Source organism: Bactrocera dorsalis, unplaced genomic scaffold, assembly GCF_023373825.1.
Source record: "Bactrocera dorsalis isolate Fly_Bdor unplaced genomic scaffold, ASM2337382v1 BdCtg164, whole genome shotgun sequence".
NCBI lineage: Eukaryota > Metazoa > Arthropoda > Insecta > Diptera > Tephritidae > Bactrocera > Bactrocera dorsalis.
In genome coordinates, this window is record NW_026038215.1 from 1 (window position 1) to 14,773 (window position 14,773).

General features: G+C 34.4%; 2 protein-coding genes across 3 annotated transcripts; one reads left to right on the forward strand and one right to left on the reverse strand.

Annotated features, from left to right (window-relative positions):
• Positions 1–7,224: 7,224 nt before the first annotated feature.
• LOC105233197 (glycosaminoglycan xylosylkinase homolog) lies at positions 7,225–10,744 on the forward strand. Of its 2 annotated transcripts, none has more exons than XM_011215189.4 (6): positions 7,225–7,527; positions 7,597–9,096; positions 9,194–9,533; positions 9,606–10,183; positions 10,272–10,472; positions 10,537–10,744. In XM_011215189.4, the coding sequence occupies exons 3-6, from the start codon at positions 9,246–9,248 to the stop codon at positions 10,742–10,744; spliced, it is 1,275 nt and encodes a 424-aa protein (XP_011213491.2). In that variant the 5' UTR covers positions 7,225–7,527; positions 7,597–9,096; positions 9,194–9,245. The 2 variants fall into 2 exon arrangements, with proteins under 2 accessions (XP_011213491.2, XP_011213489.2); XM_011215187.4 differs by having other exon boundaries at positions 7,225–7,516.
• A 38-nt stretch (positions 10,745–10,782) lies between these two features.
• On the reverse strand, positions 10,783–14,495 carry LOC105233196 (exosome component 10). The gene is made up of 8 exons (XM_011215184.4): positions 14,238–14,495; positions 13,995–14,176; positions 13,536–13,916; positions 12,481–13,471; positions 12,156–12,389; positions 11,905–12,090; positions 11,241–11,810; positions 10,783–11,177 (listed from the first exon to the last, which is right to left on the reverse strand). Exons 1-8 carry the CDS (start codon positions 14,358–14,360, stop codon positions 11,103–11,105), a joined length of 2,742 nt encoding a protein of 913 aa, XP_011213486.2. The 5' UTR covers positions 14,361–14,495; the 3' UTR covers positions 10,783–11,102.
• Positions 14,496–14,773: the final 278 nt, after the last annotated feature.

The window sequence follows — 14,773 nt, forward strand, 5'->3', positions numbered from 1 at the left end:
GTGGTTACAAGCTTTTACTCTAACATTGTGTGGCATGTGGGTGTTTGTTTATAATTTCGTATTTACCGCTACACGCGGATTGAATTTTTTGCTGCTTTTGATAGTATTTTTATAAAGTCGTTTTTTTTTTCATATTTATCACGGCATAGTTGCATACTTTTAGCATAAATTAGTATGTGATGGCTTAAACAGCTCTCAAGTGAGACTTGTAAAGAGCAAAAGGCATATAAAGCAGTGTCGGATATCAGTTGCAGTATTTTCATAATTAAATAGTAATTTCTGTATTGTTAGCAAGACATGATATGATAAACAAAAACGGACTTATATATGTATATTTATATGACAAAAAATTCTGAGTGTTTATAAGGTAACCTAGAATGTAACCTTTCAATAAAAACTAAAGCTTACATTGAAAAAATAACATGTTAAACAGTCTGCAAGCTTCCATGAAGTATTTTTAGATTAGAGGGGAATATCTGATCAAATTTAACCTGGACTGGTCAATTTAAACTGCGTGCACAAATCGGATAGTCAAAAGAAAATTTCACTAGTTTGATACAACCTTCTTTTATTTTCCTTCGAAGTTTAATATCAATAACCAATTATTGTAAATCATGGCTATGGAGTCATTGAAAATGCTACAGAAATGTTTCGGAGAGTATATTTTAAGGAAACAGTGCTTGAAATTCGTCGTCTGGAGATATGAGAGATAGCAGAGGGTCTTAACAAATCTGTTGGATCGACTCTATATATTTTGGTTAATGTTTTGTGCATGAAGCGTAGCGATATTATTTTCGTACTGAAAGAACGAAATCTTTTGCAAAAACAAAAGTCTAAGTAGAGGTCGCAAATTAGTTACTTGACGATGTAGCTAATGTTCCAACATTCGCGTAGCACATCATTGCTGGTGACATGGCCTGGATTTATAAATACGAAACAGTGCAACAATCTCTCCCTCAACAACGAGCCAAAACAGAAAACGGAATTCGCTGAAGACACTGCGGGTCATCCCAGCCGAAACTGAACAAATATATAGAAAATCGAATTATGTGTTGGCTTGCTTATATTCGTTTAAAAGCAGCGTATTTTGAAGGCAACAGTAAAGACTTGCATTACAGAAATAAGGCCAGAGTCAAATTTGATCCGATGGCATATCTGACACGATATAAATACAAGTATATTCAATAAGAGAAATGTAGATCGTAACCTTACAGGCCTATCACAGAGGGTGGTAAAAATGCCGAAACAATTAAAAGGAAAAAAAATTGTTTTGCAAAATATGAATTTGTTGAAATCAGAATTTTGTTTTAAACTTCGTGACTTCTACTTCATAAACCTATACTTCTACCAAATGATTCGTTTTTATAAATCCATATTTATAAATATTTAATACATATAGCTATATACATAGTTAGTACATACATACATATTTGCTCAGAAATGACACCATCATTATTTTTCACTTCAATGTTACTCATACGCATAGTCAACCCACAATATTTTTAAATGTTAAGCAATGTGGTTGCATATGAACTGTGTTATAAATAAAATTTAAGTAAATAATTAAGTGGCACGCAGCACGCAATCTATGAAAAGGCTCTCATTTCACTGGGAATATTCAAATTTCACTTACTTAACTAATTAGCCTGTTCCAAATACAATTCTATAGAGAGACAATTTGTGTAAACGATAAATTATTTAAGGTTTATATACGTTTGAAACTTAGGTTTAGGTGGTGCTGTGATTTAAAATAATCTTTTGACCTATTTTAATCTTAATTTTTAATATTTTTGATTTCGTTTAATAAATAAAGTAAGATTTGAATTTAACTTTTTTAATAACAGAAAATATCAATTAAAACTATTTTTTAAAGTTTTAATTCCTAATAACGAAATGGAATATATTGTAAAAAAATGTAATCCCGAAAATCGTATTAAAAATGTAATTATTTATCCCAAAAAACTAACTGAGAAATAAAAGAAATTAATCCAAATTTATACATATAATAAGAAAAAAATATATAATTTATAATTTATATTTTCCCGAGCATCTCTCAAAAGTTAAAACAAAAACAGTTGACTTGGATGCTCTTGATGTAATCGAATCGTATAAAGTGGCTGTTTCCTCGGTTCAAAAACAGCCCTTTTTCAACAATTTTTCTTTCACATAAGAAATTAATTATTTTATTATAATTTTTTATAGGTGCAAACATACACTATTATCAAAGAAATTCTGAAATTTTTGGAAACAAAAATATTTTAAATTTATTTCGGAAAAAAGATGCATGCACCAGGGTTGGCAGGATAACTCCTTACTGGATCATCTAAAGTGAAAAAATAAGTGATTTAGTTAAAACCTTAACTTAGAACGAAGGAAAAAAACTGAAAATTGACTTTTTGGCAGACATTTTTACAAAAAAAATTAAATTTTAATGAAAATTTTGCAAAATTTTTTTTTTCAAGTAGTTGGAATCGAAAAAAATCCTTTGTCCAAGTCTTTAAAAATTGTTTTTCAAAGACCTATGTGAAGTTTCATGAAGATTGGTTGAGTAGTTCTCGAGAAATCTTGCCAATCGACTTCAAAATCGCAGTTTCGAGAAAAACGCGGTTAGGGACGGCGCACTTAGCTAGCTAAAATTTTACTCGGATCAACTTGATTTTTAATTTAAGACAATAAAAAATGGATTTTTTGAAACCTGTAAATCCATGTAACCCCTTAAGGTTGCTTAAAAAGGAAAAAAGATCACTTATGAAGATCATTGTTTTTATCGACCCGTTTGAATGCAGGTGCATGCTCTATTGGTCTAATCTGAACAATTTGTTCGGAGGTTATAGCGTTGTCTTAAACAATAATCTGTGCCAAATTTCTAAAGGATATTTTGTAAAAAAGTATTTCGTATAAGAACTTGATTTTGATCGATCGATTCGTGTGGCAGTAATATCTTAAAATAGTATAAAACTGCCGATATCGGTCCAATAAATGAGCAGCTTCTTGATGAAAAATGAAAGAACCCAAATTTCAGACCGATAACTCAAAAACTTCTTCGCATATATACAGACAGACAGAGAAGCATAGCCACATCGATTCAGGTCGTCAAGCTGATCAATTATATCTATTTTTATAGGGTGCTTGGGGTGTTAAAAACTTCGTAGCAAACTTAATATACTCTGTTCATATAGCAAATATGCCAATGAGACCATTCGATAGTCTACCTCCGGGTTCCTCGCTCTTCATTATTCCAAAACACAAGGAGAAACTTTAACAGCCTTGAGATTTTGTCTAACATTCTTTAAGAATCGAGTCAATGAATCAATACAACAAACTTTTATTTGCTCTGACCCAATTTTTCCATTATTAAAGCTACAGTTACATGACAAAAGCATGCACACTCATATACCGCCACATAACCGCGACGAGTCAATTATTAATTAATCATTTCCGACAAGTAAAACCAAGCAACTGTATAAGGTTTCACCGCTTACTTCGCCGCTCTCACCGCACAAAAACACATTAAAACTGCACACACGCGGCTGGTACTCATCAATATAGCACATAATCAAAAGCTTTCGATTCATTTAAATGAAATCGAAGTAAGGCCAAAGCATTAAGAGCAAACATTTAGCAAATTAAGCACTCGAACTTATATATTACTTACAACAACAATAATAAAAGCGTACATCTAAATTCTTGCTCCACGTTTCAGTAATTGTGTGCTTAACTTTTAGGGTATTTGTGGCGCCGGGAAGCAAACTCAGCGGCAGCAATTAACAGTGATTAAAAAGCGATAAAAAACACCACATTTGGCTTTACTAAGGCGCACGTGCTAAAATGCATTTGTATTGGTAAATTATAGATACGCACATGCACATTAGTGGTGCCTAATTGAAGGAAATTTCATAATTTTACCTTCAAATTCTGGTTTCCTTTGTTTAGGAGCTCTCTCAAGGATTATAACGTGTCACCATAATGACATTTAACATGACATTAACGTTGGCTAATATATTTTCTATCATCTTGGCTTTTATGTGCTTGTCTGCGACTTTATCGCAGATCTTTTTGAGAGCGCGGTTCTTTTTTTATCCTAACAAAGCTGTGGTGCTTTTCTTCTTTTAAACTTTGGTTCTCGCCACATTTATTTACATATTGTATGGATATAAACATACAAATATACATATTAAGCACATATTATATGTATAATATTAACATTTGCAGCATTAGAATTCCCGAAAAATTCATTAGACTTTTATCCATCACCCCTTTGGGAACACTTAAGTGTCGCCAAACACCAAACACAACTCATATATGTACATATGTATGTACATATGTATGTACATATGTATATTATATAAATATTGATCTGAACTCAGTAGTATATTATATGCATATGTATGTGTGTTTATTGGCTGGTATAATGTGTCGGCTCACTGACTTTGTGGCCGCATAACGGTACTTAACCACATAACTATATTGGCGGAAGTAACACATACATATGTATGTATGTATCTATGTAAGAGCACAGCAGTATTTTCCGCCACATGGCCGGGATCATTGCGGATTTAAATGTCGCGCGCACACTCACTAATTGGATTAATTTTGATGGCCAACGTAGTAAGTCCGGCGTTTAACATTCCACTGCCTGATAGTTGGTGAATTCGTATTGTGAGAAGTGAGAATAAATTTAGTGTTGTAGTCAATTACTTTCGGAGTAATAAAATGTAATGCAAGACTTAGCGCAGGCTTTTAATTTGTTTATAATTAAATATATAAAAAATTTGTGGAAATGTAATACATACATACATATGCATCAATACAGAGGTATTTATGGAAATAATTGCTACAATTTCATTGTGGAGTCTAAGACCTGACATGTCTATACATATATCTAAACTCACATATTCAAGTATCTTGTTTCATATGATTACCCTCCAGGGTGACCCCCTAATAAGTTTAAACTCCTTGTCGAGATGCCCATCAAACTCCTTAGTTGCTCGAAGGTACCAGAGTTGGATGGACAAACATTTTCTCGAAAAGCATGAGACAATTAACAAAATAATAATACAAAAACAAGAAAAACCTTAACTTCGGTTCCGGTAATATACAAGTTGTTCATACAAGAGTTGTTATTGTGGCGTTTCTTGGGGAGGAAAGACCAGTATCTCAAAAACTGAGAAGTACATATACAGACGGACGGACAGATGGACATGGCTAAATCGACTCAGCTCGTCGCGCTGATCATTTATACTTGTATATTATTTATGTTTGTAACACATGGCAATCTGAAATTAGGGTATACAAAATGTTATCACTGAAACAAATCAGATTGATGTTATTACATGCCTAAAAAATGTTTACGTGGATTTTCAGACTTCGATATTCAAGAAGTAATATATGTACATTACAAAAACTAACATCTAAGGATGGGCCAAATTCGGGTGCAACCGAACACCTTAACCGACACGAAATACCTTAAGGTACAAGCCGTGAACGAGAGAATAGGAATCCAAGCAATACAGTTGAACTAACTGGAATCACCATAACCCACAAAAAGCTTCGAATTAGCGAGACTTCGAGTTATGGAAGGATATTTGTATGAAATTGGACTTCTATTGCCAATTCGAGAACTTCGAGTTATGGAAGTTCAACTGTATATATACATATGTATTAATATGCTATATACCAATAAAATGTTCACTGAGGTTCTTTAAGGCAGCAAGGTACCATCACCAATCATATAGAGTAAAGTTACCCGGATGCTATATGTTTGTTATAGGGGACTATCATATCGGGTGAGGCCACGCCCATAAGTGGATACTGCTACTGCAATCCTCTGTGCCAAATTACAGTTCTATATCTTATTTTAGTGAACTCAACTATTATAATTTCACTCGTTTGCGGATTGCGTCCCTCGCGTCGGTTATGCTGGAGGAGGGTAATCGTTGGGTATTATTATTATGCTCTGTAGCAACATGTTACAAGAGTATAAAAATGATGTACTTCACATAAAGAACTAAAATGTATGTATGTGAGCTTTAAAGAATCACAAAAGTAAACGGCAAATATGCGAGTGTTTGCAGAGGTTGCTGTAATTTTAATTTTTGACATATGCAACAACAAAATATAGAAACTAGATAGCGCTGCTGTCAGCATCTTGCCGAAAATACCTACGTACACACATTCCAATAAATTGTTTAGAACATTTTAGACTTACCTTTGATATCTTTAACTGAAACTACTTCGTTTTTATTGAACACCTTTTCCGCTAATATACGTATATAGTAATGGCTATATGTATTCAAATAACATTTAAAGAAACCACTCATGCGCTGATGCAATCTCCTGCCATTACAGCCGCGCAGCACACTCAGTTCATTCAAGCATCCTAACCATATTATCTAATAAAATACACTAGCTAAACAAATATTATCTTTATTATCAAATATGTCAATTTAACACTTTATTACTTTTGATTAATTACTTAATTTTATTAAAATATCACTAAAAAAGCACAATTTTCACTAATTTCTTGCACCAAACACGAAATTACTAAATACGCGGCGTTCAAAAAGGCGGCGGAAACTGAGTAAAGCGGAACTGGAAACAGAGTTGCCAGTATGTTTCAAAAAACTAATTATGTATGGAATTAATCAGATGTTAATAAAAATGTAATAATAATAGTAGCTAAATCTATAATCAGACTAATAGAATAATTCGAGGGTGTTAATAAAATTCTCTGACAAAAAACATTAAGCTTATTGTAATTTATGACATTTATTGACAAATATTCTGAGAAAAATAATTTTGCGTCTCTTAAAGGGTATAATAATATTGATTATTATATTACATATTTATTAAATTTATGTATATATTATATTAACGTAGTTTGATTTCATTATTTTCGTATCACCTTCATGTATTGTATTACATTTCTAACCGATGTGTGCAGTCTGGAACCCTGTTCGATATCTTGCACCATCTATCGTGCTTGGTTAGTGCTAATATAATCTCTTAAAAATAAATTCCAAAAACGTAAGACCCAATCAGTCACATAAGCAAGTAGCACATGCAACGCAATAATTTACATATATCAAAATATTAAAAATTATATCAACTCATTTTTATAGCCGATTAATTTTTCGCGAAAGAATTATATTTATGAACTAGTGACTTTCTTATTTGTTAAAAAAAAAGTAAATATGGCAGCATTTAAAAGCCTGCACACAATCAAAACAAAGAGCAGCTGATTTGTTGCGAAAATTTATATTTATTTTCGGCACATTGATACGCTTTAATGAGGTACACAAGCGTTGTAAAAAAGAAGGAAAACATATGTAAACAAATTGTTCTCATAGAACATAATAAGCTGCTTGTAGTTTGAACTGAATAATTGAGAGCGGAATCTTCTAAGAGGAAATATTTTGGCGCGCATGGGTCTCTGCAAACCGCTACCGGTTCGCATCACTTGTAGACTCCTCATCGTCATAGTACTTTCGCCACGGCCTAAAATAACCACAGACAGGTGTTGTAAACGTAACAAGAGCAAATGTAAACAAAATTCTGAATACCTATAATTTTGCAAATTTTATGCTTATATTCTAGAAGAGCGACAGGCAAAGAAGTGTGTATACTAAAGCTGAAAGGGGATGTACAAACACTAGACGACGTAAAGATTGTTGGCCATGAGCAACGACATTACACCCGGCAGTATGTTCTGTATTATGTTTGCCAATTACAAATTGTAGTTGCATTAGTCAAAGGTGCGCTGCAGCAGCTGTTGCATACGCATTAATGTTTTGTGTTGCCAGCAACCAAGCGGACATTCGCAAAATTTCGTTACAATAGAATTTAATTTAATTGAAGACAAGTGCCATAATTAATGAGTTATTTCAAAATCAAAACAAAACGAAAACGTCGGCGTAGACAATGGCAAATGAGCCCAAAGCCCAACGGCAGACATACGCGGCGAATATAGCAAACCAAGGCACATAAGTTTGCCACACGTTAACGCATTTAGACGTTCTCAACGATACGCAAAACATGTAGCATATTAAAATTTAAGGAAAGCAAAAAGAAAGATTTATTTGTGCAGGAAAAGTGCTTTTGATATATTCTTAATAAGTTTGGAGTGATTTTCTACATGGAAAAATTCATACAACCATTGTGAAAAACTGTGTTATTTGCGCACATTAATATTTTAAAAATTGTAATATATGTGCAAACAAATTTATGTTAATACATGGAACCGCGTTGTTATATAATATTTTCATCCGCACTTGCTACATTCCCGCTGCTAAATTTATATAACCATTTACTGAAGTGATGCGAAAAATGGATTATACGTGCGTGCTTATGACACATTAAAAAATTGTAAAATATTAATACAGCATACATCGAAAAAAAGGTTTTATAATTTTGGAATTAAAACAAAACACTGATAAACACATGGTAGAAGAATTTGGCCAACCAAAAACATAATTGAACTATTAACTAATATATAAGTAATCGTCAATCTTAATGCCACGTGTATTTCTGTATGGTATAAAATTAATTAATACACCAATAAGTGCAATTGCTGCAGGCCTTCATTGCCAAATTTAAGTTTGAATTAAAAATAAATTATTTGAAACGTTTAACACTTCACCTTCATGTATGCCAGCCAAGGAAAAATCGAGACGAACAAACAAAAGTGCGGGAAAGTGTGCGAAATTTTTAAGGGCCATAATTAAAAAAGAAAATTGTGATACATTTCGTTGTTGCTGTCGCAATTAGCCATACGTTGATGACTTTGTCAACAACAAAGAGCGACGTTACAACACCAACAAGAGCAGCTGCCGGTAAATATTGCATGTAATGACGCTGTCTGTGATGACGGCGCGCAGAATATATCAACAAATATTACAAAAATAAAGACGCGATTTTATAGCGAAACGCCAATGACAACACTAAGCATTCTGCCGTCATTTGTGATTTGTAGGTCTAAACAAATTATAAAATTGTTTGCCGCCTAGTTTACGTGCACACATATTTATGTGTCAGCTCTTCCTAACAAAAATTGCTCACTGCATAGGTTTCCGAGAGTGAGATACATTTTGTTGATAGGTGAGTGACTGCGCCGCGCTAATAGATAGATCACAATGATCATTAACAACAACGCATCTGCACAATGATTAATTACATTTTATTTCCTTAAATATAGCTAAAACGCAATTTTGCTATTTTAGCATTAATATAACATAATTAGTGTGACAATGGCTGCAAATAAACGCACTGTTGGCATAATTGTTGCTCTGGTCATACTCGTGTGCGTAGTAGCTGGCGCCAATTTGTATTTTATGTATTATCTGAACGTAGAAGAAGCTCCACATGTAAGCAGCACGCGTGCCTTGGAAAATATGATACGCCAGAAAATTCGTGAACTTCATCCTGTGTATTTAAATCGTAATCCCCGACTTTTTATGTACCGTAACAAATTGTTGAAAAACTACAAACCTGCGCCATATGAAAATGCAACCGTCCTGTGGGACATTGCCAACTGGGTAATTATTACAAACCACAAGTTTTCATTGTTATTTCCTAATTTATATTTCCAACCCGTTTTTCAATTCAAGTGGCCACAAGAAAATGAAATATATCCAATTTACGATACCTCCATGGCTCAACTGCTGCAAACATTGCGCCTAGAACCCATAACTAAAGTCACAAATTTGGCAAAGGGTACACAGCTCAAATTGCTCTTACGTTTGGCGAATAAACAAAAAGTGATCTTCAAACCGCAATGGTACGAACGTGATGCAGTAATCGAAGGTGCCGTGTATGCAGGCAAAGATCGTCACACTGCGGAAGTATACGCATTTTATTTGGGTGCTGTGCTCGACTTCAGGTGGACACCTATTGTGGTGGGACGTGTCGTCAATTTGAAGACAGATATATATGACAAAGGTGATAGCGAGCTGAAGAATTCCATGACAATTACAGAAACGGAAAATGGCACCGAGCAATATTGCCTCTTCGGCAAGTGTCATTACTGTAACGAAGAGGAGACTGTGTGCGGTGATGAGCAAAATAACATAGAGGGTGTTCTCATATACATCGTGCCGGGCTCTTTGGCAAAACGGCGTTCGCCCTGGCAACGTACTTACAAAGAGGATAAACGTGCGCCCTGGGAGGATGATATGAACTATTGCAAGTGAGCAAAAATGTAGCAAGCATATTTTTACAATTTTATAGCATATTGTGTATGTACGTTAAAATTTCATTGACTTCATTCCCTATAGGCCGCTAAAAGATAAAATGGAAACAATGCGTTTATTGGACCTCATAGATGCGGCGATTTTTGATTATCTCATCCAAAATGGCGATCGGCACCACTATGAGACACGTGAAGAGCGGCTAGTGCTCATAGACAACGGTAAAGCCTTTGGAAATCCAAACAAGGATCATCTAGACATATTGGCGCCACTATACCAGTGTTGTCTGTGAGTAAATTTAGGTAAACTATTTAGTGTTTTCTAAATTAAAAAATTATACAATTTTCCACAGCATACGAAAAACAACCTGGGACCGACTGCAGGTATTTTCGGGTGGGGTTCTTACCGAGCTCATTGATCGTCTTTCCAAACACGATGCGCTTTTTCCTCTGATCACGGATAAGCACAAACGAGGCGTAGAACGTAGGCTACTGGTTGTCTATGCAGTCGTCGAATATTGTATGGACAGAGAAGGTGATAAAATGTTTAAGCAGCTATAGACATTTGTACATATATGCAATGAATTCTCAGTCTTAAGTAAGTTGTTTGTATGTAAATGTTTATTCAAAAACTTATATTTTATTACCTAGTAGTATGTAGTTTAGTAATGTACATATTTAAATTTAAGGAGATATAAAATTTCAGCAAAAGTATTTTCACACTGCTCTCTTGGGTAATTTTGTAAAATATAATATATAACGTAGACAAATATATTTAAGCTTGTTGAAGTTTGTTGAAGATAATGTAATTTATTAAATTAAATTAAAAAAAAAAATGAATTTCATGTTACTTTACGTCCAAGACTTCTAATGTAGTTGATCAAACAAATTGCTATATAGTCCTAATAAAGTCATGTTACTATTTTTTACCTTTGACATTGCTAAATGTGAATAATTTATTGAACTTCTTATTATTGGCCTTATTGGAATTGCTCTGAAAAAAAAAATAAATAAATAAGTGAATAACTTTAGCTTGCAACCAGTTTACAAGACTTACTTTTCCATGAAATTGTGGCTTCAACTCCATGCCCTTAGCGCGTTGCGCACCACCTTGGAATTTTCGAAAGTCCACATTTTTGTAGTCGAAATTTTGCACATCAATCGGCTTGCTTGATGATTGGTTACGATTCTGACGATTTTTTATATTCTTATTTTTAAATTTCTTTTTGCCACTTTGGCTTTGTCTTTGTTGCTGATTGGCATTCGATTGTGACATTTGAGCTTGTGATGTGGATGGTGCCTCTTCCGGTCCACTATCCGAGTCATCACTAATTGTGTGCACCGAATTGTTTGATTTGTCAGCGGCCAAATTGGTAGCGGCGGGTTTTTGTGGTTCTGCGGCCTTTTGTTTATTAGCCAGTCGCATTTCCTTTTTAGTTGGCGGTAAATTAACAAACTTCAATTTATCGTCAATTGGTGTATCGGTCTTGAAACGCTTCGCTTTAGGTTCCTCTGACTCTTTTGACTGTGCCTTTTTCGCGATCGCCTCTTCGTGTGTGCGTTTTAGTATTTCTTTTATCGGCAAGCTGTAATCACCGTCGTCCGTAGGCTCAACTTTTAATTCGTTCTATAAATGATATACGAATTTTACATAAAATATATAAATTCAAAACAAAATATATGAATTTAATAAACATATATAAATTAAATTTATATTTTACCGCTGTTTGAGTCGGCAGTGGTTTGGCAGTCGGACAAAGTTGCCGTTTCTTATTTTCTGCTTCGATGCGAGCCGCTTCCTCAGCCTTTTCTTTTTCTACCAAAGGTAACATAGCCAGATAACGTTGATATGGGCTGACGAATTTTATGTTGCTATGTAGCTGTTTTTGTTTTCGCTGATCTTCTTCCTATTAAGAAACGATAAAAATGTAATTAGCGCAGTTCAACATTTATAAATTATCGAAATGCTTACATCATCCTCTGAAGGCTCTGGTGTTTCATAAATACTCAATGCCGGTTTCGCCATCTTTACGTTAGCCTTAGTTGGTGAGGGCAGTAATGGGTTTTTGCGGAAGTTCAGCAGTGTTGGCAGATCATCACGGAACTCTTCGTTATGCGAGAGATCATGTGGGCAATATAATTTGCTATTATAATCCTTAGTGTTGTTGCTGGCAACGCGATGGATTGTCTCCGTCTCCAATACAGGCTGAAATTGAAATTGGTTTCAGTAAAACAATTGATTGCTTATGAAGTTCAATATTTAACAGATATGTATGTATGTATATATATGTATTCACCTTCACCAATGGCTGCTCACGTGCTCGCAGCACGATTTGATGTAATATGTGCAGATTTTGTCTCACTAATGGCGGTATGGGATTGCAGCAAGCAAGTATACCTTGCATTTCACGCGGCAAGCTCTCGGAAATCTGCAATAACATGTGATTGGGCAGGACATAGCCGTAACTTTCATCTTCCTGTCGAGCGACGTTGTCACGCCATTGGAAAACTTCCCGTAATGCGTACAGTTGTCTATTGTCGAAAACGCGTTTCGACTTGCGATAAAGATCCATATGTGAATCCGCTGTTACATGTGGTTTTACATAACGTTTTTTGCAGATTTCAGTACTACGTTGATAAATGTTGCGCAACAAGTTAGAATGTTGATTGCCCGCGTCGAGCAAATCATTGGTTAAACGATCGAAAATATAGAGAAGGTAATGAGTATCCTGGCGGGCATATGATACCAACTCTTTTGGTAATGGACGTATGCGCCAATCAGCCAATTGGAACGTTTTATCGACGTCGAGTTCACAATAGTGTTTGAGTAGATATGCCAATGATAATCTCGCGTAATTTAAAGCCTTAGCCGCTTGATGTGTATCAAACATATTAACTATATATAAAGAAAGATCACGTTGTAACCACTCAATGTCCATATCAGCGCCGTGAAATATTTTAACAATTTTCGGGTCCGTAAATACCGTATTTAGTATGTGCATATCATCGCGTAATTCTAAAGCATCGAAAAGGTAGTCTTTGTTACGTGTGGAAATTTGTACAAGACAGGTAAAACCCTGAAATGTCCGGTAAGAATGGTGTTCCACATCAATAGCAATTTCACGTTGCTTACGCAACTCTTCAACGGCGGCATTCAATTTCGGTACAGTATCCACATAAAGCAGTTCTGTGTCATCTAATTTTTTAGGCTCCTTTGGATTTGTGCGTGACAGTTGAGCGGCGGGTACTTCCCATTTCATCAATTCAAACTCATAAGGATGTAAATAACTGTAATTAATAAAGCATACAATTGATTAAAAGTCATTCACAACAAAGTATAACTAAAGTGTACCTGGCAATATTGCCACTTTCATCATACTCGGGTAACACGGCTAACGGTTTTAACGAATTCGGTTTATCTTTTATTCTTGGTACAAACGGTGTCAAAGCACTATTATCCACCATAACTTTAAATTTTAATTGCGGTCTTGCAATATTCTTTGCAGTAATTAAACGTGCAGCTAATGGTGATTGTTCATTTTTCTTTAAATTCCAACTACCCGCACCTGAGCCTGACTTAGGTATATTGTTGGCTATGTTTAGATGGGACTCTACCACAATAGTTTGCGGATTTTTCTTTATACCAGCTAGTTCATCCAAGTTTGAATTCAAACGTTCCATTATAGCATCATTGCACTCCAGAAGCATTTCGAATTGTTCATCTTGTTGGCGGCTAAAAATATTTTTTGTAAATATTATATCCTATCAAATATTATACCAACACACTCTTAAAAATGCCACTGATACTTACCGTTGTATGTTTCCCTTAACATTTTGCCATTTCAATACCTTAGACATCAGCTCAAAGATGCGGTCCGACTGTGCATCGACAATTTTACCAAATGTCGGGTACGCGCAATATAGATCACGTGCGGCTGCTTGTGGAAAAGAATTCACAGCTTTGGTAGCTTCTACAATTTCAGCTAGACCATTCTATAACAAAATTTCCGGATAAAATATTTTTTCTTATGGTAAACATATTATCTATACCGACTTTTGCAAATTCTTCGATGGATGCGAAAGCGCCTATTGGTGTAACACTCGGTGGTTTTTTCTTTTCTACCGAAGTTGAATGTGACGCTTCGGTTTCATCTTTAGTGGCTGTAGTGGGCGTCATTTAGCTATTTTCATAAATTTATTAAAATTCCATACAATTAAAACCACTAAAAAACCGCACTTATTTATATAAATTGATACACGTTTATTTTTGACATGTGAACAAAAACAAATAGCATAATGACATATTTGCAGGATTGTATGGTTTAACAGCGACATCTGCAGGAAAATAATGACCAAATACAGCCAGTGGACAAGTAAATAGATATTAAAAAAGTAATTATTCATTGCAAATTACTGTTCAGAGTATTAATTGTGAGTTTTTCTTATATAATATATTGAAAATGTTGATAAAATATAATTTTAGAAATATCTAATTTTCAACACTGAATAACAGAAATTTATTTTTACTTAATTATCCGATAATAAAATGATTTACAGCTCAATCATAACATGCACATATGTATAAATAAA